We start from the raw sequence: 25,608 nt of genomic DNA, 5'->3' as shown, positions 1-25,608 counted from the left end.
AACTAAGCAGCGTATGAGTCCTTGTTGGATCAGAAGTGTTTGTGTGAGGCTTGATCACCCTTTGCAGCTTTTTATCTGTAAACACAGATTTTGTATCGTTGGCAAAAGTTACCTTCCTACGTGCAACAGGGAGAAAGGCAAAACTGATACAGAGGGAAGAATTGCAGAAGTGATCAGCTAGCTGGAATGTCTTCTACTGAACGCAGAATGAATGAGCTTGATTTATTTTTTTGAGTAAAAGAGCTAATGGAAAAGCTGAGGGAGAAAAAACAGCTATGTAAGCAAATGGAAGGTGTTGACACAAGAAGAAATGTAAATAAATTGGCCATGAATAACTTTAAGAAAGCTTCTAATGCTCAAAAGATTGTGATCTCATCTTTTATAAGGAGGAATAGCAAGTTGGGGGCAAATGCTATAAAATTAATTAGATAAACTTGCACCATTGCATTGTGACAGAGGGGACTGAATCTGATCCAGCAAAGGCTCTTACCAATTCCACCGTTCAGTCTGCAGTCATCCTTAAGTGGAATCTTCTACTGTTCTGCAGTTGACTAATCCAGCACATTATCTTTAGAACCCCTTTGAGAAGAACACTGTTAATCACTTTGTCATTTGTGTTCTCTGAAACTTCATTCTCCTGACTTGTGCTTATGAAAATCACCAGTTCACTGCCTGCATTAATAAGACAGTCCACAGGAAATGTATAAACTTAATGAGTACTGAAAAATTTCACTTCCTTCCTTAACACCTTTCTTAACAAAATTATATGAGCTGAAAGATAATTGAGATCTGTTAGCTAGATTTTATGTTTGCATAGATCCATGTACAACTGCTTTGTAATCTTGGAACTTACATGGCTTTGTAGTATGTCCTTTGAATAGGATCTCTTTATACTTTCCCATGAAAAGTATTTTTGTTGTTTTATTTTCTTTATGGAGATGAAGTAGTTTTAAAAGACTTTCTGGGCTTCTAGGAGGAAAAGGATTATTAGATCTTCAGCCTCACTGGGTATCTGCTCTAGCTTGGCCAGAAGAAGGGCCAGCTGCATCATGGACAGGAGATGCTCCAGAATTGTTATTAATTGGTCGTATGGATGGATCTCTTGGTCTTATTGAAGTTGTAGATATTTCAACCATGCACCGTCTAGAATTGGAACACTGCTATAGAAAAGATGGTAGGTGACTATACTGGTATTTAAATAAGAGTTTAAGCAAATACAGAATCTCATTTTGTTATTACTGTTCTTGGGATATGACTTGTGATACCTTAGTTGTAAGCATCATACACTTGTATTCATGGGAAAAGGAAAGGCAAGGTTGTGGGACCTCCATCTGCACCCTGATTCCCCTTAGAGTGGAGGCAAGCAGTTTGTAGCAATCTAGAGAAATCCTGACATTCCTTTCCACTGTATAAAATGGAGTGTCTGCTATGTCTATGGATAGTGTGTAGTCAGTCTCCTTTAAATTACTGAGTTACTGGCCTCTTTCCTTTGTATTTCTGGTGCCAGGGGATATCAAGTAGCACACTCTAGTAGCACTGTGTGGTTTTGCATATAGCTGCTCCAAGAAATGTGCAGTTTTGTTGTTTGGTTTTTTTGACAGAATCAAGGTGAGGCAATACCTATGTGCTAAGAAAGGCTCAAGTTGTTTTCAGTGCTTTTCTTAGAAGTATTCCTATCTCAGATAAATGTGTAGCATCCAGTCTACTTTTTTCTTTTCCATAACATAGTTCCTCTCACCGTGTCTAGAATAGAAATTCAGCTATTTTAATAAAAAGAAGATGACTGAAAAAATTACAAAATAATCTCAACAGCTGTCATTGCACTGACACAGTTTTGTGTTTGCCATACAAATTAAGTAAACGTTCAGATCAAAAGTACGTCAAAAAACCTTTGGGGCATGGGGTGGAAAGTTGTTATGTACTGCATGTTTTAAACAGTTGCACTGCAGTTTGTCAGGGGTGAAGTTCAGTTAAGTTTAACAGATTTTTGTGTTGTCCCTTTACTTAGTGTCTGTCACGTGCCTTGCCTGGTTCAGTGAAGACAGACCATTTGCTGTTGGCTATTCAGATGGAAAATTGCTAATAGGAACAAAGGAACCACTTGAAAAAGGAGGAATCATTCTAGTTGATGCTCATAAGGTACATTTAGTCTTTTTAGAACCAATGAGTATGTTTTGTCGGTAAAGATCTGCTTAAGCTCTTCTGTCTATTTGATAGCTCTTTATGAAATCAAGTGCCTGTTATTTAAGAATACCTAGCTATTTCTGATACACTGATTAAAGACAACATATTTTAAAGGAACAGTCTACCAAATTTGAAAAATGAGAAGGCAAAATAAATTTTCAAGTCCTTTTTGCCATCAGAGTTGGTGAAGTGTACGTACATGCAGTGACAGAAGTTTGTTAAAGATGTAGCTATGTGTGTCTGAATTTTAAAAGCTAGCTAATCTGATTGCTAAAAGTGCTCATAACTAATTCCAATTTTGGTTACGTCACACGGTTTTTTAAACCTTAAGTTCCTGTGCAAAGCAAAAGATGTTTTTCTAAATAGGCAGCTGCAAAGCTTTAGAACCTTTATTTGGCTAGTATGTAATAGGAAGTCATTAATAGTCCATAAATGATTTGTTAGTTTAAGAGGAGAATTCCTCAAGTATGCATCTTGAGCACTTCCATGAGCTGGTCTGGGTATGTGAAGCATGGCAGTCATAGAACTGGGCATGCTGTGACAGTAAGGCTATGCTATTGGCTGTTCTCCTCTCCTGCCTCAGTTAGACTCAAAGCTACATCTGTCCCATTGTTTATTAACCATTAAGGTAATTCATGCTACAATTCTGTAACAAAACAAAAAAAAAGAAGGAAAAATTGTCTCTTTTGAGGGGGAGGGGAGAAGAAAAATTGTGGAAAGTAATGAAGAAAAGTGTGCAATGAAAAGAGATTATTTTTTTTCTGTGCTTTTCCTTCAGTTTCCTTGAGGAAGCTAGGATTTTGGCTTTATTTGATAGTTCTGAAAAGTATTGTTAAGATTTCACAATTGCAACTCACTATGTCTCTAAGGATTTATTTGTAAATAAAATGTTCTTTGTTACTAAAAATTAAACACTACATTAGCTCTGAGAATTCTGTTTTCCTCTGTTCTTACTGTATTACTTCATACTGACTTCTAATTATTCAAAATCCAATAGGACATGATTGTTACTATGAAGTGGGATCCAACTGGTAAGATTCTCCTGACATGTGCCAAAGAAGAAACAGTGAAACTCTGGGGATATATGGGAGGATGTTGGAGACGTTTGCATTCGCTGTCCCATCCATCTCTGGTGAATGGCATTGCCTGGTGTGCCCTTCCAGGAAAAGGACTCAAGCTGCAGCTTTTACTGGCGACGTATGTTTGTGGGGGTTTGTTGTTTGTGTAGCTCTTTTGCATGTCTTTTCTACCAGTCTTTAGTGTCCAGAGCAGAGAGAATTTTTTATTGTTTTTCAATAACATCTATTCAGTGAGCCACTTGCCATGAAATGCATGAGTCTTCTAAGTTCAGGTAGAGTGGCCTTGTCATGTGGGCAGCTGTTTTCTCTGTGCCATGAGACCTGTTTGTAGTGACCCTGCTTGAAAATTTTTTGCCTCGTTCAAGTATTTTTTCTGAGAATATGTTACTAGTAAAAATGGAAAAGCTACGTGGGGAGGAATAGGGTTAAAAAAAGGCTTACATCCATCTGGAGCAGGCATTTCGACTTCAGATTAATTGATACAATACAGTTTTATAGGAATGGGTGAAGACTATGGATGTTTTAAGTTAATACTAGACTACTGATATTTTTATCACTTTATACCTTTACTTTGTTTTTCTGATTTATCCTGACATCTTTAGAGGATGCCACAATGGTTTGGTGTGTGTCTGGACTGTTCCCCAGGACATAGTAATTACACTGCAGTCCAGTTCAACTTGTTCAGAAAGATGGTGGGACCAAGAAACAAGTGCTAAGGTAAAAGGAATGAATTTGGTAATTAAGGAATTCTCTTTGATTGTTCTGAAATAGGGGAAAAAAGAATGTGAGAGATCATTTACTATAAAAGTTTATATTCTATTTGTAAATGTGTAGGCATTTTCAGAACAAGAAGTGAAAAATCACAGGTTTAAATTCATTTTGACTGAAGGTCATATTTTGGTATGTTTTAATTTTATAAAAGGCAACAAATTTTTACTAAAATGTAATGAGTTTAACATTTTTGCTTGGTAAAATTAAGTCAAGATGAATTTCACTTACATAAACTGTAGTATATTTTGTAAGGCTGACATTGTTTTGTAAGCAGAGGAAAGCTGATAATGTGACAAAGATATTTATAAAATACTATCATAGTGCTGGTCTCTTGTGGAAGTGACCCCATCTCTACAAGAGGTCACATTTATTGCAGACTACTGCATCTGTTACACTGCTTTATTTTCTGTGAGTAGTTCAGTGTTGCATAACTATCAAACAATTTGCAGGACGGATACAGAAAAGCAGTGGAAGTCAAGTGTGTATTTCAGCTGAGAGGACATATTACTCCTGTTCGCACTGTTGCATTCAGCCCTGACGGACTGGCATTAGTATCTGGTGGACTTGGTGGGCTCATGAATATTTGGTCTTTGAGGGTAAGACCATCTTTGTCATAGCTTAGTTCTTTCTTTTAGTATGAGTATCAAAAAGACTCAAAGCATAAGACTAGCATGGTCTAAAATAATGGTCTAAAATTATTTATAATGAAATTGAAATTGAACATGGAATTATTTTAGATTTTATGGTTCTACTTTTGATTTATTCTGTAGGCTTGGTCATGTTAGCTTTGCAGCCACTCTCTTTATAGTTTAACTTTGATAACTAGTCCAGCAGTCAGATAATGTTGATTATTATACACTTTTAAATCCTTAGTTATCTCCGTAACATGATAAAAATGCCAGATTTAGTATAAACACTTTCAGTATAAACACTTATTTTTGTAAAAAATAGTTACTAAACAGCATGGGAGAATATCATCCCTTAGAGATGTGATTATATGCATTTAAAGAGAAAAGTAGCTGTGTATGCACACTGACTCAAACTACTTCTTCCCTTAGGATGGCTCAGTATTGCAGAGTGTTGTGATAGGCTCTGGAGCTATTCAGACTGCAGTATGGATACCTGAAGTTGGAGTAGCTGCTTGCTCTAACAGATCAAAGGTGACACTGTGTTTTAAATTAATGCCCTTGTTTTATTGAAGTAAAACTTTATCTGGTTTTTTTTTTATCCGTCTTTCATTTTTTTCTGTTTTTCCAAATATGCAGATAGAAGTATTTATTTAACTTTTTGACTTTCAGCCATCACCTAACCCTAGAAATAGTGGAGGTTTTTTAACAGTATCTCATGTTTAATTCAGTGGGAGCAAGGCGGAATCTTTCTGACACAGTGGTTATAAAGGATCCTGCACACCAACTACATCAGATTCTCTTTTTAATGGCAGCAGCTATAAAGGAACAAAAATAGGCAGAAAATGCCAAGAAACATTTCATTTCCCCTAGCAAATAAGATGCTTCAAGTGGTCTGACTTAATCTAAAGCAGCCTCAACATCAAATTTTTACGGAGCAGAAGAATTTATCTCAGTGTTGGCTGTGTCAGGAACTGCTGGCATCTGAACACAAGTTTCATACCAGTTGATTATTCTAAAAGATGGTACTTTTTGTGAATGAAGATAAATATGGCACAAGTCATGATTTCTGTTAATCATGCTGTGTGTGGTTCTAACTATTTTTGGATTTTTTTGGATGTCTTCTCTGAATTCAAACTAAATATTGAAGGTCATATTGCTAGGCAAATCCTAAACTAAGGTTAGACCTAAACTAAATCCCAAACCAAGGTTACAGCATTCACTCAAATGAATTCTACTTGTTACTTGTTTGTTTTCCTTCTTAGTGTGATACTCAGTGTTGCCATGGGCATGTGAGGAAGTGACAAAGAGAGATGGCTACTTCATAGTTATTTGTCAGCAGATTATTCACCAACAGAGACAAAGACTTTGTGTTTTCTGGCCCTTATGGAAACTAAAATGATTGATGATAAATCAATGAAGCTGAATAACTGTGCTTTCTGATCTTTCAATTTGTGATGTGTCTTGTGACTGCTATTAAACAGGATGTGTTGGTAGTGAACTGTACATCAGAGTGGATATCTTCCAATCACATCCTTGCAACATGTAGGACTGCACTGAAACAACAAGGAGTTCTGGGATTAAATATGGCTCCCTGCATGCGAGCTTTCTTGGAACGTTTGCCAATCATGCTTCAGGAACAGTATGCTTATGAGAAGGTAAGAAGAGATACTGCAAACAATAAAAATGTCTGACATGAGCTTGCTGCTGAAATCTCTGTTGGTTTCAGTCTTTCACCACAGAGAACCCAGGAGACTTTCCTACATCTTGTTTGCAAATTTCAGTACTCTCAAAGCTAGTGGTCTCCTAATTTGTGAATGTTCAAAATATTCAAAACCCTTTGATTAAGCATGAAGGAAAGTGTTCTTCCACAAGCTTTGAGGGATTCCTGTTTCTGAATTGATAGATACATATTTCTAACTTTGCTTGTTCAATTTCTCTTCCCCATCCTCCTCATCTTTAGCCGCATGTGGTTTGTGGAGACCAGCTTGTTCATAGTCCTTACATGCAGTGCTTAGCATCACTTGCTGTGGGCCTTCACCTAGATCAGCTCTTGTGCAATCCTCCTGTACCACCTCATCACCAGAGCTGCCTCCCTGATCCTTCAGCCTGGAATCCCACAGAATGGGCCTGGCTAGAGTGTTTCTCTACTACCATAAAAGCTGCTGAAGCCCTGGCCAAGGGAGCGCAATTCCCAGAATCCTTTACTGTTCCAGACCTGGAGCCAGTTCCAGAAGATGAGCTCACTCTCTTAATGGTAAAATGTGCTGCATTGTCTCAGCAGCAAAGCATGTGATTATTGAGCATATGGTGTCATGCTGTAAAGATTTAGATTCAGTAACATAAGCACCAACAATAACCATAGGTTTATTTTTTAATTAACTGGTTAGAATATACTATAAAGGTTGTTCTCTGTGTGTTACGAGCACAGAAACCTGGAACAACCCAAAACTGCAGCAGTACTTTTTTTTAATGATAGAAGCAAGAAATTTAGAGCTTTACAATGCTATCTAGAGTAAAAATTTGGCACATTTTTACACGAAGTTATATTGCTAGAAATTTTGAATTAAAGATTTCTTATCAGCAAGCTTGTAGTATTTAAGCCAGTGTTTGCAATTAAAACTTAGAAAAAGCCTTAAGCATCAGTAAATAGGAAAAGATGACTCCATCATGAATTTTGTTTTTCCTATTTTGGTTTGGATTGCAACTGTCATTGCTAGTTAGAAGTAAACACCTATGGACTAAAATAAAGTATTGGAGTCTGCACATATTCTCTCTGACTGCTATACCAGGGTAGGTCTAATGGCAGTATTGTTTTTAGAAAGGAAAATGTGTATTCTATTACAAAAATTAAATATTGTATAATAAAAACAGCCTGCATCTCTTGAAGTGAATGTGCTAACTGTAGCTTTTGTTGTGTAGGATAACAGTAAGTGGATCAATGGTATGGATGAACAGATAATGTCTTGGGCAACATCAAGGCCAGAGGTTAGTAAAATTGATGGTTTGGGTTTTGTGGTTTGTGGGCTTTAAAATTCTTTTTAAGCCTTGTAAGCTATTGAAAGTGCTCTTGTTCTAAAGTGTTCTTTCATACTATTCCATAGGATTGGCACTTGGGAGGCAAATGCGATGTGTATCTGTGGGGAGCAGGAAGACATGGGCAGTTAGCAGAAGCTGGTAGAAATGTCATGATACCAGTAGCAGCACCTTCGTTCTCCCAGGCTCAGCAGGTGATCACTTAAAAAGTCATGATTTAATGATTTACCATGTATCATTTATACAGTTTGTCAAAATCTCTCAATATCTTCTGAATTGGTTATTGGAAATGACAGTTAAGTACCCCCAAAATATGTGCTTTCACTAAAGAGCAATTCTTTTCATTATTTGACAAGTTCAAATCAAAAAAGCCACTGAAATCTATCAAGCCAAAATTATTTGATATGAGCATGAATTGAAAATACCTCACAGCTTTGACACAGTACATGTGCCAGTTTTGTTCTCTGAAATGCTGTTGACATTCAGGCTGGAAATGTCAAAACTGAATCTCAGGTGGGAGTACACTGGGATTTCTCCCACTGGAATAAAGTTTGTCAAAACTAGCAGCAGATTTCAATGACATGATTTTTACTGTATTGTGATGGAATAAAAAAACTTCCATCAAGCATGAAGTGAGTGAAGTCTTCTGGTAATGGGGTTGTCACAAAGGTTTTGCAGTGTGACAAAAGAGTCAGTTGTCTTGATATAATTACAAAGCAAAAACCTGAAAAGGAGATTGTAGATTGTAGTACAGGTATTAAAATGTTGCTGCATCCAACACAATCTGTAACGTCCTTTATGTCTTTCTAAACCAGGTTGTTTGTGGTCAGAACTGCACTTTTGTCATTCAAGCTAATGGCACCGTTTTGGCTTGTGGAGAGGGGAGCTATGGGCGACTGGGACAAGGAAACTCTGATGATCTTCATGTGTTAACAGTCATTTCAGCACTGCAAGGTAGAATTGTTGGATTAGAAGTGAGGCAATTGGTGGAGCACCAATAAGCATTTGGGCATTAATATTATTTTTGTGCATGATGGTTTTGCAGATTTATGCATTACAGTATTGTAGTCTTTAAAAAATGGAACAGATACACTATAGATGTTAATTTTTCCTTATGATTTAAGTTGAAATACGTTAAAATTCCTTAATTTTCATAGTGCTTCAGGGAGAAGTGTTTGTTCAAGATAGGAACATTTCATTTCAAAACTAATGGCAAACAGAAGCATAGGTTTTACATGAGAAGAGAGAAGTTTTGTTCAAAATAGAAAGAAATTGCCGTAGAGGAAAACTGTTATGGTTTGTTCTTTTCCCCAGACTTAACTGGCTACTACTGGGGGCACTTGGATAAATGTGTGTTAAGAGTTTATTATGATTTATTCTAAACTTTGCTTTCTTATTTTTCTATAACAGGCTTTGTTGTAACACAGCTGGTGACCTCTTGTGGATCTGATGGACATTCCATGGCTTTAACAGAAAGTGGGGAAGTCTTTAGCTGGGGAGATGGAGATTATGGCAAACTGGGACATGGGAACAGCGACAGGCAGCGCAGGCCTAGACAAATAGAGGCTCTGCAAGGAGAAGAAGTGGTGCAGGTTCTGAAATACTTTTTTGTTGTTGGTTTGGGTGTGTTGTGTGTGTGTTTTGTTTGGCGGTTTTTGGGAGGGTTTTTTGGTCTACAAACTGCAGGCATAGTGCTAGGAACATTCCAGGGTCATTGTCAATCTTGACAGTCTGAATTCATACACTGAATGAAAACAGGCAACTTTTGACTTCTCAGAGTGTTATGAATCAAGCTGATGATTTCCAGTTGAGGGATGTTAATGTTGTTGATATCTACGTTAATTGACTGGAGAAGACTAAAAATTAGGGCATGGAAGAAAGAGATGATCAGGAGACTATCAAAATACAGAAATGATTTAGAGGCTTCCTTTGGTCCTTATCTTTGACCTACAAAACAAGACACCAAGACTGACTGTAAAGTGTGCATTGTAACAATGTAAAAAGCCTTACTTGGCTTTGACTGGAGATTTTTTTTCCTAAATTATATATAAAGTATTCCTATAAGAAAAGCAATCTGCTTACAGAAAATAGTAGCTGGTAAAAATAAACACCTGAAAGCCTTTTTCCACCTTTTGTCCTGCTCAGTGTTACTGTTGAGAGGAAGAAGAGATGGGTTGTTGAAGTCATTAATACTAAAATATCTATGTTTTATCTCTTCATAAAATGATTATAGTCTAGGGGAGGAATAAGTATTACACATTTATGTCTAATAGCGAATACAGTTTTCCTTACAAATTTAAAATGTATGTAAAAATGATGTTCCTTCCAGATGTCCTGTGGCTTCAAACACTCAGCTGTGGTGACAGCAGATGGCAAACTTTTTACATTTGGAAATGGTGATTATGGTCGCTTAGGACTTGGAAATACTTCCAATAAGAAACTTCCAGAAAGAGTGACAGCGCTGGAAGGTTACCAGATTGGACAGGCATGGTTTATCTAAAATTATCAACATACCTGTTTAAAGTTGATGTTTTGAACGTTTTAAGTGCTCTGGGTTATTTTAACCTTGGCTTTTAGTTTGATTGTGATGGCAGAATTTCACTATGTAAATTACTATTTTTTTTTTAACTGCTTCTCTGACTCTCTTGATCTGCAAAACTGTTAAACAATGAGCACGCGTAGCAAAATACTGTCCTGTGTGTCTAGGAGCTGAGAGGAAGTAAACACCTAAAGAGTTACCACCATGATTGTAAATGTCTTTAAAACACTGATAAGCAGTGGAAGTTGTAATGGTTTTAAAAGCTTACTGATTTTTATTTTTTTTAAAAACAGGATGTTTCTTTTCTTAAAGGTAGTTTGGATGTTTGAGTTAACAGTGAGTTAGCCAAAGCTGTTGTAGTAATATACTTCTCTCAACCAGGTGGCCTGTGGACTCAATCATACTGTAGCTGTGTCAACAGATGGATCCATGGTTTGGGCTTTTGGAGATGGAGATTATGGTAAACTTGGTTTGGGAAATTCCACTGCCAAATCATCACCACAGGTTAGAATTTGTAGAGACATTATTCTTTGTATGACTTTGAACACTGTGTAATATGTTTAACAACATAAAAGAGTGCTCCGAAGTTAAATTATTAATTCCATCTACTGCTCTAAAACAATCTGGCATAAATAATTCTGATGATATCTTTTGCTGACTCTGAGACTTTTCGTGTAAATAATAGTTGACTTACCTCAACATCAATACAAGTAGCAAAAACTGAAGTATTGGCTTAAGGACGAGAGCTTTCTTATTTTGGAATTTGGGGAGGTGGTTATTTACATATTCATCTGCTTTCTCTCTTACCCTCCCCAGTGGAAAAAAACAAGGTGTTTTCAACCATTGTACATGAATAAGGTGTTAATTCCATTAAGAACAGAGACAACACTGTGTCTCAATTTCCTGTGTTAATTTATGAGCATTAATGAGAGTAATCCCACATTTTTGTGCATTGCACAGAGGGAACTATAGCATTTCTTTTTGGAAGCCAGAGTTACAGGTAAGATTCATAGTTGTTTACAGTTTATGTCCTCGTAGTACCATAGCTCTTTTTCCTTTTGCTTACCCCTTAGAAAGTGGATATTCTTTGTGGAATTGGAATTAAAAAAGTTGCCTGTGGAACACAGTTCTCTGTTGCACTGACGAAAGATGGTCACGTGTATACTTTTGGACAAGGTAGGACAATGTGGTATTTGAACCCTTCCATCTATAGGTTTTTGTGCACTGCAAGTTAAAAGGAAGAATGTTAAGATACGTTCATTATAAAACTGACCTAATGGTACCTTTTATATTTGTGCTGCCTTAATCTGCATTGCGGAACTTCAACTATGCAATTTTAACATACATTTAAAATCCAGATTTGAAGCTCTCTCTAGTTTGATTTCAGTATAGCCTTTCAGTTTACTTTTTGAGGAGTGCTTTTTTTTTAAAAACTTCATTGGATTTCACATGTCTGAAAATATCAGGTTCCTTAAAAATTTACTTTCTCTAGTAAATCATATATGTACACTAGTTGTTTGAAAGCCTGGACAGAAGAATTTCCAAGTGCACTGAATTAAACGTGTTTAAACTTCTCATGTATTATAAAACCACACATTTAAATACAGAAGTCCTTATTTTAATAAGTAGGTAGAAGTGTTTTTTGTCCTTCCCTGAATACTGTCTGCAAGTAAAATTAACTTTTGTAATCTTCTTTACATGCATATACATGTGCTTTCAATTTTAGATCGCTTGATAGGTTTGCCAGAAGGTCGTGCTCGAAATCATAACAGACCCCAGCAAGTTCCAGTACTGTCAGGAATCTTCATTGAAGACATAGCTGTGGGAGCAGAGCATACACTAGCATTGTCATCTACTGGGGATGTGTATGCTTGGGGTAGCAACTCTGAAGGGCAGGTATGTACTGCTCCCTGTTACAGATGTGGTTAAAAAATATACACTCTCATAATACAAAATCCAAATAAGATAGGACACTGAGTAACAAGTCAGAGCAGCTTCAGTACATTTTTCTTTTTACACAAATTGCGTTTTCATAAACACAATTGTAAGAATTTATGTTCTAGATCAACAATGGTGTTTTAATGGCATGGAAGAGACACATAAGCTCTTTTGTGTAGGCATGTGAGAGTCTGTGCAACATAGAGGACTTAGCAGCATAGATTAGTTCCTCAGTCTGCTTGCAAACAAGCTCTAGCTGTTTTAAGGTCTCTGCGACAACTAGATCTGCTGCCCCTATAGAGCATGGATGCAGTATTCTATTAAACAGAAAAGGCAAATGCTAGCACAATAAGATATATATGATACATACTTTTCATCCCAGTATATCCTGTAGATAAGTACCATTTCTTACCACTTGCTCTGAATTTTTACTTGGAGAATTATAGAAGTATCATCACAGTTGTTGATTCTTCTTTGTGCCTTTTACATCTGCTATAAATTGTCAGCTTGGACTGGGCCATACCAACCATGTGAGAGAGCCAACCCTAATAACAGTACTGCAAGGAAAGAACGTTCGACAGATTTCGGCAGGACGATGCCACAGTGCTGCCTGGACAGCTCCACCTGTTCCACCGAGAGCTCCAGGTGAAGAACTGAGATTGATTGTATGGCTACTGTTTTGTAGACTTTGTGTTTCCTGGGGGATGAGTGCAAATTTTTTGTTTTATATCCTTGCAGTTTTTCAAATTAAGTCTCCTCATTTTGTTGCTGTCATGATTTAACTCCAGTAGGCAACTAAGCACTGTACAAGCTACTGCAAAGAAAATCTGCTCCCTCCCAGCTGAAAGCAGTACAGTTCCCTTAATGAAATAATGCTTTTTTTTTTTCCCTTTTTCTGGGGTAGGTGTTTCAGTGCCTTTACAGCTTGGTTTACCTGATGCCATTCCACCACAGTATGGGGCACTGAAAGAAGTGAGCATTCATACAGTAAGGGCAAGGCTCAGACTGCTGTACCATTTTTCTGACCTCATGTACTCTTCATGGAGATTACTGAACCTCAGTCCCAATAACCAGGTAAAATTCCATGTGGGAAAAAACAGCTCAGCTGTGTCACTAGACAGTTTCTGACCAGGACCACTGTATTCTAGTTCCACAGGATCTTGTAGTAAAAAAAAAAATGCATAAGCCTCAATTAAACCAGACTTTTTCAAAGTACTGTTATTTGTTTTCACTTATTCTAACATTGCCATGTCAGTGCTTCAGGTTCCAAAATCTTACTAGCCTCAAAGCTAAAACCAAGAAGTGAAACACTGAAGTGCTAGTGATTACTGTGCTAGTGAAGACTTCTATTCTGTGAAAAATTGAGTTTATGTTCTTTATTAATGTTTATTTCTCCTCATGCTTTATTGCAGAACAGTACATCTCATTACAATGCTGGAACATGGGGAATAGTTCAAGGACAGCTAAGGCCCTTGCTAGCACCACGAGTATACACACTCCCCATGGTACGCTCAATAGGAAAAACCATGGTTCAAGGGAAGAACTATGGGCCACAGATTACTGTGAAGAGGATATCAACCAGGTTAGTCTTGTTTCCACAGGCCTTGCATTAGACCTCAAACCAGTACTAACACATTTTCCATAATTTTTGTTGTGCTGTGATCTCTCTGTACACCTTTGTAAATCAAGTGACTGCAGTAGCATCGCGTGTTTATACGTCACACTGTATGGCTGTCTCTCTTGTTTTTTTGAAAGAGGTCGGAAATGCAAGCCCATTTTTGTACAGATAGCAAGACAAGTAGTAAAGCTGAATGCATCAGACCTTCGCCTGCCTTCCCGTGCTTGGAAAGTGAAACTGGTTGGAGAAGGAGCTGATGATGCAGGTGGAGTGTTTGATGACACTATTACAGAAATGTGTCAGGTATGAAAAGACCTGGGTGGAGGTCTTGTTCTCTCTGGTGGCTTTTAGTATTTTTCAAATTTCCTTTTTTCAGCAAAGCAGATACTCATTCTTCGGTCCTGAGCAGCCACACTAGAGCTGCCTGTTCAGGGATGTCTTTGAGGATAAAGAAATCTTCCTGGGTTGTGGCAAAGGGATACCATAAGGCCATGCTATAAGTGATACTACAGCAGACCCCTCAAAATTCTGAGACAGCTCCTAGACATCCTGGGAGCATTTTGCAGTTCGTATTCTGTCTGGCCTATATATTCTATAAGAAAAGTTCACAGGATAACAGGATGTTGGAGTTGGAAGGGACCTCCAGAGGTCATCAAGTCCAAACCCCCTGCCAGAGCAGGACTATAAAATCTAGCACAGGTCACACAGGAATGCATCCAGATGGGTCTTGAAAGTCTCCAGAGAAGGAGACTCCACAAACTCTCTGGGGAGCCTGTTCCAGTGCTCTGTGACCCTCACAATGAAGAAGTTCCTCCTCAATGTTGAGGTGGAACCTCCTTTCCTGTAGTTTATATCCATTGCCCCTTGTCCTATCACAGAGTGCAACTGAGAAGAGCCTGTCCCTTCCCTTTTGATACTCAGTCCTCAGATATTTATAAACATTTATTAATTTCCCTCTCAGTCCTCTCCTGTCTAAAAAGCCCCAGGTCACTCAGCCTCTCCACATAGGGCACGTGCTCCAGTAGCTTAATCATCCCCATAGTCTTCTGTTGGACTCTTTTGAGTAGATCCCTGTCCCTCTTGAACTGGGGAGCCCAAAACTAGACACAGTATTCCAGGTGAGGTCTCACCAGGGCAGAGTAGAGGGGGAGGAGGACCTCCTTCAGTCTGCTGGCCACAGTCTTCTTAATGCACCCCAGAATACCGTTGGCCCTCCACAAGGGCATATTGCTGTCCCATGCATAATTTGTTATCCACCAGGACTCCCAGGTCCTTCTCTATAGGGCTGCTCTCTAGTAGATTGCCTCCTAACCTGTACTGGTGCAGTTTATTATTCCTTCCTAGATGCAGGACTCTGCACTTATCTTTGTTGAACCTCATTAGGTTCCTCTCTGCCCAGCTTTCCAGTCTGTCCAAGTCTTGCTGAATGTCCACACAGCCTTCAGGCACATCCACTAAGCCTCCCAGTTTGGTATCATCAGCACACTTGCTGAGCAGACACTCTGTCCCCTCATCAGTGTCGCTGATGATGATGTTGAACAGATTCCAATGCATTCCATGCATGCGATGCAGAAACACCTCAGGAAGGTGTTTCTCACATAGCCAAAGATACTTGTCACCTTTCAGATTCAGTGCTGGAAAAGACATCAGTAGCAGAAAGTGCTTTTCAGAATCCTCTGGAAACTGAAGACTTCAGACTACCAGAACTATGATTAAAGATGGTCAGTGCTAATACGTGCTGCCTATAGTTTTAAAGACATGTCTCAGCTATATGACACAACTGTGATGGTAGCCAGGAGAAGGATTCAAAGCAAATGCTGACTGGAGAAGTTCTATTATTCTGGGAGCCTCAAAACCCAAAGAATGAGGATTAGTGAGGATATAGCATATCTGCTTAGTCTGGGACAGGGCTTACAGCTATGGATAGTGCTGGAGCTGGCACTGAAGTTAGAATTAGGATACAGGATGGAAGAAACTGAAGAACTTCATTTATTAATGGAATTTCTGACACCTCTAAGACTAGAGGAGGATTGATTCATGTAGGGACTTGAGGGTTGGGGACTTGGGTTCTTTCCTAAAGACTTGTAATGTCAGAATATTTCTGTAATAGGTTTGTTATCCCTGTGTCTAAGAAGGCTTTTTTGTTGTTGATTTTTAAGGAACTGGAAACTGGAATAGTAGACTTGCTTATTCCTTCCCCAAATGCTACAGCTGAAGTAGGCTACAATAGGGATAGGTAAGTTGTACTTTTACTGCAGATGTTAGTGGGTGAAAATTTAAAATCTTTTTATTAACCATTTTATACCAAGTAATGAGACTTCATGATTCTCTCTAGTATATTTTTTCCTTCAGGTAGCATTAGTTTGTTGTGGAGGAGAGGGCATGGTTTTAGTGTGGACTTGGTAGACTGCTAATGCAGAATTCAGAGTAACTGCAGGATTAGTTCTGTCTTGGCCTTCTTTATTTTAGCAGTTAAAGATAGTGATCTTCTAATTTGGGCATTCTTTGCTGTTAATCATGTTGCCAGTTATTGTGCTCTACTTAGAAACGCTTTGTCTTTTAGTGAAGTAGCATAGAAACGATAGTACAATATTTCCATCGATTCTTTGTTCTTTCAGGTTTCTCTTTAACCCTTCAGCATGTTTAGATGAACATCTGATGCAGTTTAAGTTCTTGGGCATTCTCATGGGTGTAGCTATTCGTACAAAAAAGCCATTAGATCTTCATTTGGCTCCAATGGTCTGGAAGCAACTTTGTTGTATCCCACTCATCTTGGAGGATTTGGAGGAGGTAGATCTGCTCTATGTGCAGACCCTCAACAGCATTCTTCACATTGAAGACAGTGGGATTACTGAAGAAAATTTCCATGAGGTAAGATATGAAAGTAGAAGCTTTTGGGTTTATTCTGAAGGCAGTTACTCTGTCATGTTGACTTCAATTTCAGTATTCATATAATTCAATATCTCTATTATTGGCATAAGACACACTCATGCATTTGGAAGCAATTTATGATCTTACTATTAGTCACCTACAACTATAATAAAATATTACACTTAGATCACTCAAGTGGCTTACTACTAAACGTACTTTTCCTGTTTTGCTTGACAGATGATTCCTTTAGATTCTTTTGTTGGCCAAAGTGCTGATGGTAAAATGGTTCCCATAATCCCTGGAGGGAACAGTATCCCACTTACCTTTTCAAACAGGAAAGAATATGTGGAGCGGGCAATTGAGTACAGACTCCATGAAATGGACCGTCAGGTAAGAATCTCTGTGACCCTGTCTGCCTTGCTAATGCCAACAGTGGCTGTGATGTGTGCAGTTTTCCACTACAGTGTAGTAGGGAGTAACAGCAGCTTGGCTTTCTGCATCTCGCTGGAGTGCCTGTGGCTTTTTTTAACTCGCAGTGTTCTGGGGTTTTGTTTTAAACTTGTCCTAATGTTCTTAATAATTACTCAGTTGACAAAAGTCGTCAGAACTTGTCTTTCATTATAGCAGTCCTGCTGCAAGTGGGAGTCCCATTGGAGACAATAACCTGTGCACACTGTCCACTGTAGTTAGACATCACAGCAACACAGAGAGCAGATAAATCAATTATTTCTGACAAACATTTGTTTAATTTAAAACTCTTCTCTGCTGTAGCACAGAAGCTATGAATATTTCATGATCTGTTTTGAGAAGTGTTAAATTATCTATTTGCATAGTAAAGCTTGTGAAAGCAGGATGCTAATTAGATGCTAGGAAAATTCCTTTTTCTCAAGATATAAATGCATGCATGATGATATCAGCATTAGAAAAGTAACTTTTGCATCAGGGGTAGTAAATCCTAGTAGATTTCTCTCACCTAGTAAATCCTTCCAGAACAAGCATGGACTTCTTACAAGTGTGACTCCATTCCAGCTCAAGTGTATGGTGCTTAAAACTCTTTTTTTGGTTTAGCCAGCATCATTTGTGCTGCAAGCTTGTCTTCTTAAAGTTCTCTTTTGTATCAGAACATGTTCTGTAATGTGCAATTACAATTTTAAATAGCTGTAATACTCTCCAGGATTTTGAGAAAGCATACAGCCTTTACAGGGGATGCATATGTGGGAGGTTGTATTTGCTAGATGTTTTATAATTCTCTTTTTACCCCATTTCTCAGCTGACATGCTGCTTTTGTATTTGGGTGGTACAGTAAGTGGCAAAGGCAAGAAAACTGCTCTTCCAATGTCTATTCTTTTTTGGGCGATAGGTGGCCGCTGTAAGAGAAGGAATGTCTTGGATCGTTCCAGTTCCTTTGTTGTCTCTTCTGACTGCCAAGCAGTTGGAGCAAATGGTCTGTGGAATGCCAGAAATATCAGTTGAAGTTCTGAAGAAAGTTGTGCGATACAGAGAAGTTGATGAGCAGCATCAGCTAGTGCAGTGGTTCTGGCATACCCTTGAAGAATTTTCAAATGAGGAGAGGGTCCTTTTCATGAGGTTTGTGTCAGGAAGATCTCGATTGCCAGCCAACACAGCTGATATCTCTCAGCGATTCCAAATAATGAAGGTTGATAGGGTAAGGCTCTTGTTTTCTCTTCTGTATTTATTCCTGTCTAGTCCTTTGGCAAAAGGAAACACATTTCCATAATTACAAATTCACAGAGAAAGTGGGATGGGATGTGCTCTGAGTTATTAAACCCAGGCATTTTAATTGTGTAGAAGTATATACACTCTATTAATTTAATTAATTTGGTGCCTTTATGATAGTTCTGTGTTTGGAGATCAAGACAAGTTCTTGCATGAGAATCAAACTTTATTATAACTTGTCCACAGTAATTTTCTGTTCCAATCCCTTTTGTCATTTGATTGTTTTCACTCCTGTTTTTAGTTTTAAAGCTTTAAATCTGTGTAAGTGGCAGCATATGATCATTGGTGAATTCCAGTGTCTTAAAACCACTGCAGTGAGCTTATGGTATCATAGAATGATTTGTGTGGGACAGGACTTTAAACTATGTTAGATCATAAAGTATATATTGATAGCTCATAAGGTAGATTATATAGAGGATTGCCTTCATTTGTCATTACTTCTGGGTTTTGTGCAGTGAAGGCATGTTCTCTGAAATACCTGAGTCAAAAACTTGGCAAAATCTAAGTTAACAGTGGTTCGACTATCATCTTTAGTTAGGTGCCCCTCATGTTAAGGCACACTATGATGTGTAATTTAAATGTTGCTTGGTATCTTCCAGTGGGCTGCTGAATAGTAGTATGTTACAAATAATTGAATTTCATGAGATGGGTTGGTTTATTTACAGAGCTGGTGATACCCTATTGTTTTGCTCACACGTATGGATGGAACAAGAGAGGCTAGTCTTGCTTCTTAAAAGGAATTTGGAGATAGAATGTGAAAATGCTGACTGATTGAGGCAAGGAAGGAAGGGAGCAATGAAATATGGATGTGTTGCATTTTTTGCTTCGTTCACAGCTTAATGGTGTCCACCTTTTATCCATTTCCACAGCCTTACGACAGCTTGCCTACCTCACAGACTTGTTTCTTTCAACTGAGGCTCCCACCTTACTCCAGTCAACTAATTATGGCAGAGCGTTTGCGCTATGCAATCAATAATTGCAGGTCTATAGACATGGACAATTATATGCTCTCACGGAATGTGGACAATGCAGAGGGCTCAGACACGGATTATTAACATTCTGTGAACAAAATCATCTTCCTTTTACTACAAATAGTGCCCTAAGTCCAATTCATTGTTGACATAATTTTACAGTAACTATAGATGTTTTAGGAGAGTAAAACCAGATGTTAATAGGCAGTGGCCACACTTTAGTTACTCTAAATGTAACAAAAAAAAAATTAGATGTTTTTATTTTTCTGTGATTGTTAAGGGGGGGGGATAAAAGGAAAATGAAAACAAAAACAGGTATGATCATTTAGGGTTTTTTTCTCCTTTTTGGGTCACTTTTGATAAGTTTGCATGGAGACATTTTGGTGCATTTTTGTTGGAAATAGTACATTTGTAAGCCCTCCCAGTGAACATTAAGAGTTGTACATTGTGTATAATTGTTCATTAGCAAGGACAGTTTTACATGAATATTCACATATTTATTTTGTCTTAATTTGAATTGCCTGTGCAGGGTTCCTTATGCAGAGAAAAATAAAGTAAATTCAAGACTCAGTTGCTTGTATGCATTTGTGAACTGTGCCTGAGTTACTCAGTCTTCATACTTTTATATTTTGTCTCAGGAAATTATAGTATTGCTGTGTTCAGCCAGGATATGACATATTTGAAGCATCTTAATGCATATTTGAAGCATCTTAATGTTTATCTTCAACGAATGTGATATGTAGTACTGCACTCTGCGTTCTTAATGTCCTTGAGGTACTGTTTATTTCAGGTATACTACTATTCCTTGTACTTGAAGTTAACATTGTACTTGGTTCCTTATTGACTTTCATCTAATCATTTTTCTCCTGAGCAGTACTGGTTGACAATAAGAGCATCCTGCCATCTTGACTCAGAAACCTTTAAATCTGTCAAAAAAAAAAAATCCTTTTTAAATGTACAGATTGATGCACTTGATTCCTGATCAGTACAAAAGGATGGAAATGAAAGTGACAGGCTAGCAGTGGAGGTTATGGTTTGTTACATGTATTCTGAGTTTTTGCCTTTGGTGTCAGTAAATGTCACCTTTGGTCTCCTCTCCTGGCAGGTGTGGTTGTGTTATGATCACCAGGGTGTGGCTTACACTGTAGTGTGTTCATCTTTGGTTAGGACAGTCATGTACTGCACAAAGAGGTTTTTGTTCTGTGTCTCAGGGAAACATTAAGGAATGGATAATTCCCCAGCAGCTCTGTCAAAAACATGGTTTGTGTCAAACTACAACTGCTGCTTGTTGTTGAGGAGCAGGATTTCCCTGGGCTGAGGTGAGGAAAAGGGTAGAGTCTGTCGCCAGGTGAGTCGCTGCTCTGCCCTGATCTCCTGCCCCTCAGTCTCACTGAGCTTGGTAAGGATGCTGTGGGGCCCAAGGGCTAGTGAGAACACTGACTTCATCTACTTGGGACAAAACTGATACACCTGGGTCTGGGAAGAGGGTAAAACTCCTTGTAACTTTCCATTATGCAATTGTTGTGCATTTGCAAGGCTTGATAGGGAAACTGGTTGTCCAAGACTGAATTGGTGTGTTGCTGCCTGCTAGTGGGTGATCATGGCTGTTAAAGCATCTGCAGATCCAGGTTTTGTTTGATTAAATTCTCTTGGACTAGTTAGCTCATGAAAAAGACAAAAGGTTCTTGAGCTATGACCAAGAACCAGACTGTCTGAAATATGAAACATACAGAGGGGAGCTTTTAGCAGTTTTTGGAGGAGGGACTCAGGGCTTTGAAATCATGCAGAATTAGTTTACTGCCTTGTTATGTATTACAGTTCCAAATGGGACTGTGATTTTTGGTGTCCCATCGCTACATTGTAGGGTAGGATACTCACATCTTGGTCTAAATTTGTAGATGTAATGCGTTAAAAAAAATAAGGTTAAAAATAAAAGAGGAAACAGCTATGTAAAGTTCTGTGTAGGGTTAAATTATGTGTCTGAATTAGTGCTACTAATTTGTCCCTCTGTTTCAATCAGGCACAAAAAGTAGTAGAACTGTGTCTAAAAATGACAGCTTTGTATGGACTCTGCAGTTGGCCTCTTGGATCATGGGGGTATTTTTGGAGGCAGTTTGTGCTAAAATGAAGGAGTGTTTTGATATTGGTAAATAACTGATGTTGATTAAAGGATTTGTGCTTGATTGCTTTAATTGAGACTGTGCTTGTCCTTTGAATATTCTGTTGTAGCATCATTAAAACTACCAAGTGCTTACATGCTTAATTATTTTTGTTTTATCCTACTGTTTGTTTTCACCAGAGTTACACTGTGTATGCATTCCTTTTAACTGATGACTGTTGTTTTTCTGTTGCTCAGGCATCTGAATGAGACTGTAGTCATGTTCAAGTTTCTTGCATAATGCTGCCTATACATAATTGCGTACAAAGGTAAAGAATGTCCAGCACTGATTATGTCCTGCTCTTGGAGACCATCTGAGAAAGTCACAGCTTTGTGTCAGTTTAAGGGTACGTTACTTACACAGACTTCTCCCAGTATAGAAAGGGGAATAAATATCACCAGGGTGCATCTGCACTGTGCTGTGAGTAGGTCATACACATAGTTACGTGAAGACAAAAATATGCAGCTCAGTCTTGTACCAAACCTTCCAATTTGGTATTGTTGCCCTGGGCAGCTGGCTGCAGCAAGGTGGACTGAAATTATTTCCAAATATCATACCTCATTTCCTTCCACCTTTCAGCATTGGATGGGACATGGGTGTTTGACTTTAGCACAGAATATCAGTGGTAATAAATGCCTGTAAGAGGTAAGAACATGGGTGTGACAATGTGTTTATCTAGACCTGTTTCAAATTAATAAGAGATGTGAAGGCATGAATATGCTGGGTAGGTTTTTAGATGCCAAAAGCCTGCGGCTCTTGTTGAACATGACTGCTATTTGCTATTGCTTGTTTTTTGATGCGAATAGTACCTCACTTCCTAACATCTCCAAGAACTCTCAAGAAGCATGTGCTCTCTGGTTTGTAAGGATGTTACTTCTCAAAACCTGTAGCTTCTGTTTCTTATCATGAGATTAGGTGACTTAATATCTACCACTTTTGGTGTTTCCAATTGCTTTTTCCCACTAGCTTTTGTTTTTTTTTCCCCTTACCCATCTAGGAAGTACATCCCTAGCCTTTTGGGCTGTCAGAGAGCTGGATAGCCCTTTGCAGCAGGTAGGCACACTACAACAGAGAGAAGATGAACAGCCAGTCCCCAAGGCTATTACTGTTGCTAACGGTAGTAGTGTTGGTTCATCTGACAGAGCTGGAATGTAGCGGTAGGTGGAATGCATGTCCATCATGCTAAGGGGGGGACTGGTAAGAGCAGAAGGTGTTCTTGAACAGTACTGTTCTCCAGATAGGAGGTGAACAGGTGGTCAGGTTAGATCTGGAAGTTTGATTTAGATCTGTCATTTAAACTTTTTGACCGGGTGATGAAGTTTAATGGCAAAAAAAATACTGCTGCTGGCACGTAAACAGTTTTACTGTGCTGCAGGACTTGGATTTAATTGCCTTTTACCTTATTGCCAAGCTGACCTGTTACCACAGTGGGAATCTGAAGGGTCTTCTGGATGTTGCTGTTCCCTTATTGTATACAAAAAGACACAAAGTTCTGATAATGAAGCCTTGTTTGCCATTTCCATCTGATAAAGCTTCCAAATAGGCATCTTAGTTTATCTCACCTTTCTTTTAGCACTTTTATAAATGATAGATAACAAGCCTTCCTCCCTCCATACCTGGTAAAGTTAGAGGTAGGGTCTGTGGAGAACAAAAAATGTTTCAGTGATGTTAAGAGTACTTTGATGGAACTTAAATGGCTTGGAATGAAAGAAAACTTACATAATTGCCTAAGTAAAATGTAATCATGGTGTACTTAATTTTCAAATTGCATAGCTAATTAAGAAAATTCATTGTTGATTGTGAAAATTATAATCAGCACAACTGTGTTCATGTTTTGCCATGTCATGAACAGATATCCCTGTTAAAGGAGAGGAAGAGCAAAGTGACTGAGCATTTGTACAGAAATAGACAAAGAAACCAAGTGGGAGAGTGTTTCAAAGCCCTTTTTTAGCTCTGTAAAGTAAACACAAACCAACCAAAAAACAAACCACACAAAAAAAACCCCAACAAACCCCATAATACCACTGCATCCATCCATGTGTCATCTGTGTGTAGGGGCCCCTCCCCCCAAAAAAACCCACCCCACAGTCCTGATACAAAAGCATAAATAACATGTAGATAGATGCAACCCCATGTTCACATTCTGCAGCGACCTGAAAATCTGTTACATTTACAGAGATGTGTCTTTCATCACAGGGCACTGGCATCAAGAGAAGGACTGTGGTTACTAATGTGATTATAGAGAATTTCTACCTTATTTTGGCTTGTCAGCAATATGTGAAACTGGTGGGGTTTCACCAATTTGGGTATTCAAGGCAAGAATTGCATCAGCATCCTCACTTCCACATCACAGTAAGTTTGTTCAGACCAGCAATCTCCTTCTCAAGTTGTAAATGCTGATTTAGGATTGCTGTTAGTTCCTGACTGTGCTTCCAGTTTTGTTCTTTACTTTGTAGTGCCTAAGGGTCCTACTTAAACATTTAGGAATAACTTAATGAAGTATCAGAATATTAGTGTCATGACATTAAATATCTCTTAAGTTGTAAAGAGGCAGTAAAGAAATTAATTATTTCTAGGTGAGCATTTCTTACAGATATATCGATCAAGTATTTAGTCTCAGCTCTGCTTAAGTTCTTGTAATGCTGTGGTTTATTTCATAGCTCAGCCAAATTAGAGCATACCAAAGCATATCTGAATCTCTGAACCATTCACTTCTGTTGAGAGCTGTGAAGTCCTTTTACTATTTTTGATGCACCACATAATCTTTTTCAAGAGTTCATAACTAGCTCATTTGTTCTTGCAGACAAAAGAATCAGCCCTAGGACTGTAGTCAATATTTCTGCTAAGTCATGCTGTTCCCTAAATCTAAAGAAAAAGATGTGTCATGTTAGCTGTTTGTGGCAGCCTTTAATAATGCATTGAACAGCCATTTAAGAAGTCACTGTGGTATATGCCCATAGATGGCTGTAGTGGTAAAGTCTGGAATAACTGCTGTGTAATGGAACAGAAGTGCTGACTCTGGGACAGAAGAGTATTTCTGAAAGTTAATATTCTAAATTTGCATTTGCTTTTTAAGACCACTTATATTCAGCTAAGGTTTTAATTTCAAATGAAATCTTAACTGCTGTAGACTTCATTGTGATTTAAGCTGGAAGTATTTGGGATCCAGAGAGCCTGTCAAACTGGTTTGTACGAAGCCTTCTGTTTGATGTTTAAGCTGAATGGACATCTGGTCTTCCAGGGGAGACCAGGTTATTGCTGGCCAGATTTAACCAGCTATGAGGCTTTGTAAGTATAAACTTCTTCAGTGGATTCTATTGAATGAGATAGAGATTTAAAGACAAGTTCAGCTGCATAGTCAGCCAGAACTGGCAGGGTTGTATATTATGGTGTGCTGAGAGTCAGAATTCTGAATTTGTGTCAGGATTGCTGGACAAAAGAAGAAACAAAAAGCAGAATTTGAGGCCGTGCTGCCACACAAAGTAAAGCATAAGATTTGAGACAGGATGCTTTTAAAAAAAGCATGATATAGTTTAAACAACCTTGAATAATTGCAGGCAGATGATCAGAGTTTTTTCTGTAGTGTTACAATGAGACAGATTCAACAGGCAGACTTTTAAGAGGTCACTGCAGTAAACACAGTAAGGTGGCACTCAGAAATGTTTGCTCCTCTGTGCAGTCATGGAATGTGCTTTTATCGGTTTTGAGTACATAGCACTGTGACTAAATCCCAGTGTTCCATCAAGGCAGGTATTTGACCATGCCAGCCTTTGATGTCAAATTTATTAGATCGTGCCATACCAACCCTTCATTAAGAAGAAGTGTCACTTCCATGTAGCAGTGCAGCATGCAGGGAAGCGACAGCCTTGTGGTTTGGGATTAAAATGGCCATTTGGGATTTTTTGTTTGCAGTGAGAAACAGGTGTTTGTAAAGATGTCTGCTGTAGTGTGCTCCTTGGCATTTAAGGCTACAGGTGGCAGGTCATGGCCTTTTCCTGTAGGATGGTTCTGTAAACCCGGGTTGGTTCCTTCTGCGTTTCCTCAAATGTCAGCTTTTTAAATTAACTTGGTCTGCCTTG

The 25,608-nt window shown here is 38.4% G+C and overlaps 1 protein-coding gene across 1 annotated transcript in view; it reads left to right on the top strand.

The window, feature by feature from the left end:
• The window catches only part of HERC1 (HECT and RLD domain containing E3 ubiquitin protein ligase family member 1), a 93,434-nt gene extending 73,494 nt beyond the window's left edge, over positions 1–19,940 (top strand). Inside the window, exons 54-78 of the mRNA XM_054168981.1 lie at positions 974–1,174; positions 2,009–2,139; positions 3,182–3,381; positions 3,866–3,980; positions 4,484–4,630; positions 5,093–5,194; positions 6,145–6,318; positions 6,624–6,917; positions 7,583–7,648; positions 7,765–7,890; positions 8,512–8,650; positions 9,107–9,288; positions 10,026–10,181; positions 10,617–10,739; positions 11,309–11,411; positions 11,962–12,131; positions 12,680–12,818; positions 13,078–13,247; positions 13,586–13,755; positions 13,929–14,094; positions 15,951–16,027; positions 16,410–16,662; positions 16,900–17,052; positions 18,023–18,328; positions 19,269–19,940. Coding sequence (XP_054024956.1) covers positions 974–1,174; positions 2,009–2,139; positions 3,182–3,381; positions 3,866–3,980; positions 4,484–4,630; positions 5,093–5,194; positions 6,145–6,318; positions 6,624–6,917; positions 7,583–7,648; positions 7,765–7,890; positions 8,512–8,650; positions 9,107–9,288; positions 10,026–10,181; positions 10,617–10,739; positions 11,309–11,411; positions 11,962–12,131; positions 12,680–12,818; positions 13,078–13,247; positions 13,586–13,755; positions 13,929–14,094; positions 15,951–16,027; positions 16,410–16,662; positions 16,900–17,052; positions 18,023–18,328; positions 19,269–19,454 — 4,049 coding nt within the window. The 3' untranslated portion in view covers positions 19,455–19,940. The remainder of the gene's footprint in view (positions 1–973; positions 1,175–2,008; positions 2,140–3,181; positions 3,382–3,865; positions 3,981–4,483; positions 4,631–5,092; positions 5,195–6,144; positions 6,319–6,623; positions 6,918–7,582; positions 7,649–7,764; positions 7,891–8,511; positions 8,651–9,106; positions 9,289–10,025; positions 10,182–10,616; positions 10,740–11,308; positions 11,412–11,961; positions 12,132–12,679; positions 12,819–13,077; positions 13,248–13,585; positions 13,756–13,928; positions 14,095–15,950; positions 16,028–16,409; positions 16,663–16,899; positions 17,053–18,022; positions 18,329–19,268) is intronic.
• The last annotated feature ends 5,668 nt before the right edge of the window (positions 19,941–25,608 follow it).

Source organism: Dryobates pubescens, chromosome 17 (assembly GCF_014839835.1).
Source record: "Dryobates pubescens isolate bDryPub1 chromosome 17, bDryPub1.pri, whole genome shotgun sequence".
NCBI classification, from domain to species: Eukaryota; Metazoa; Chordata; class Aves; order Piciformes; family Picidae; genus Dryobates; species Dryobates pubescens.
Note: the sequence above shows the minus strand (reverse complement) of the source record. Positions and strands in the feature narration are given on the sequence as shown.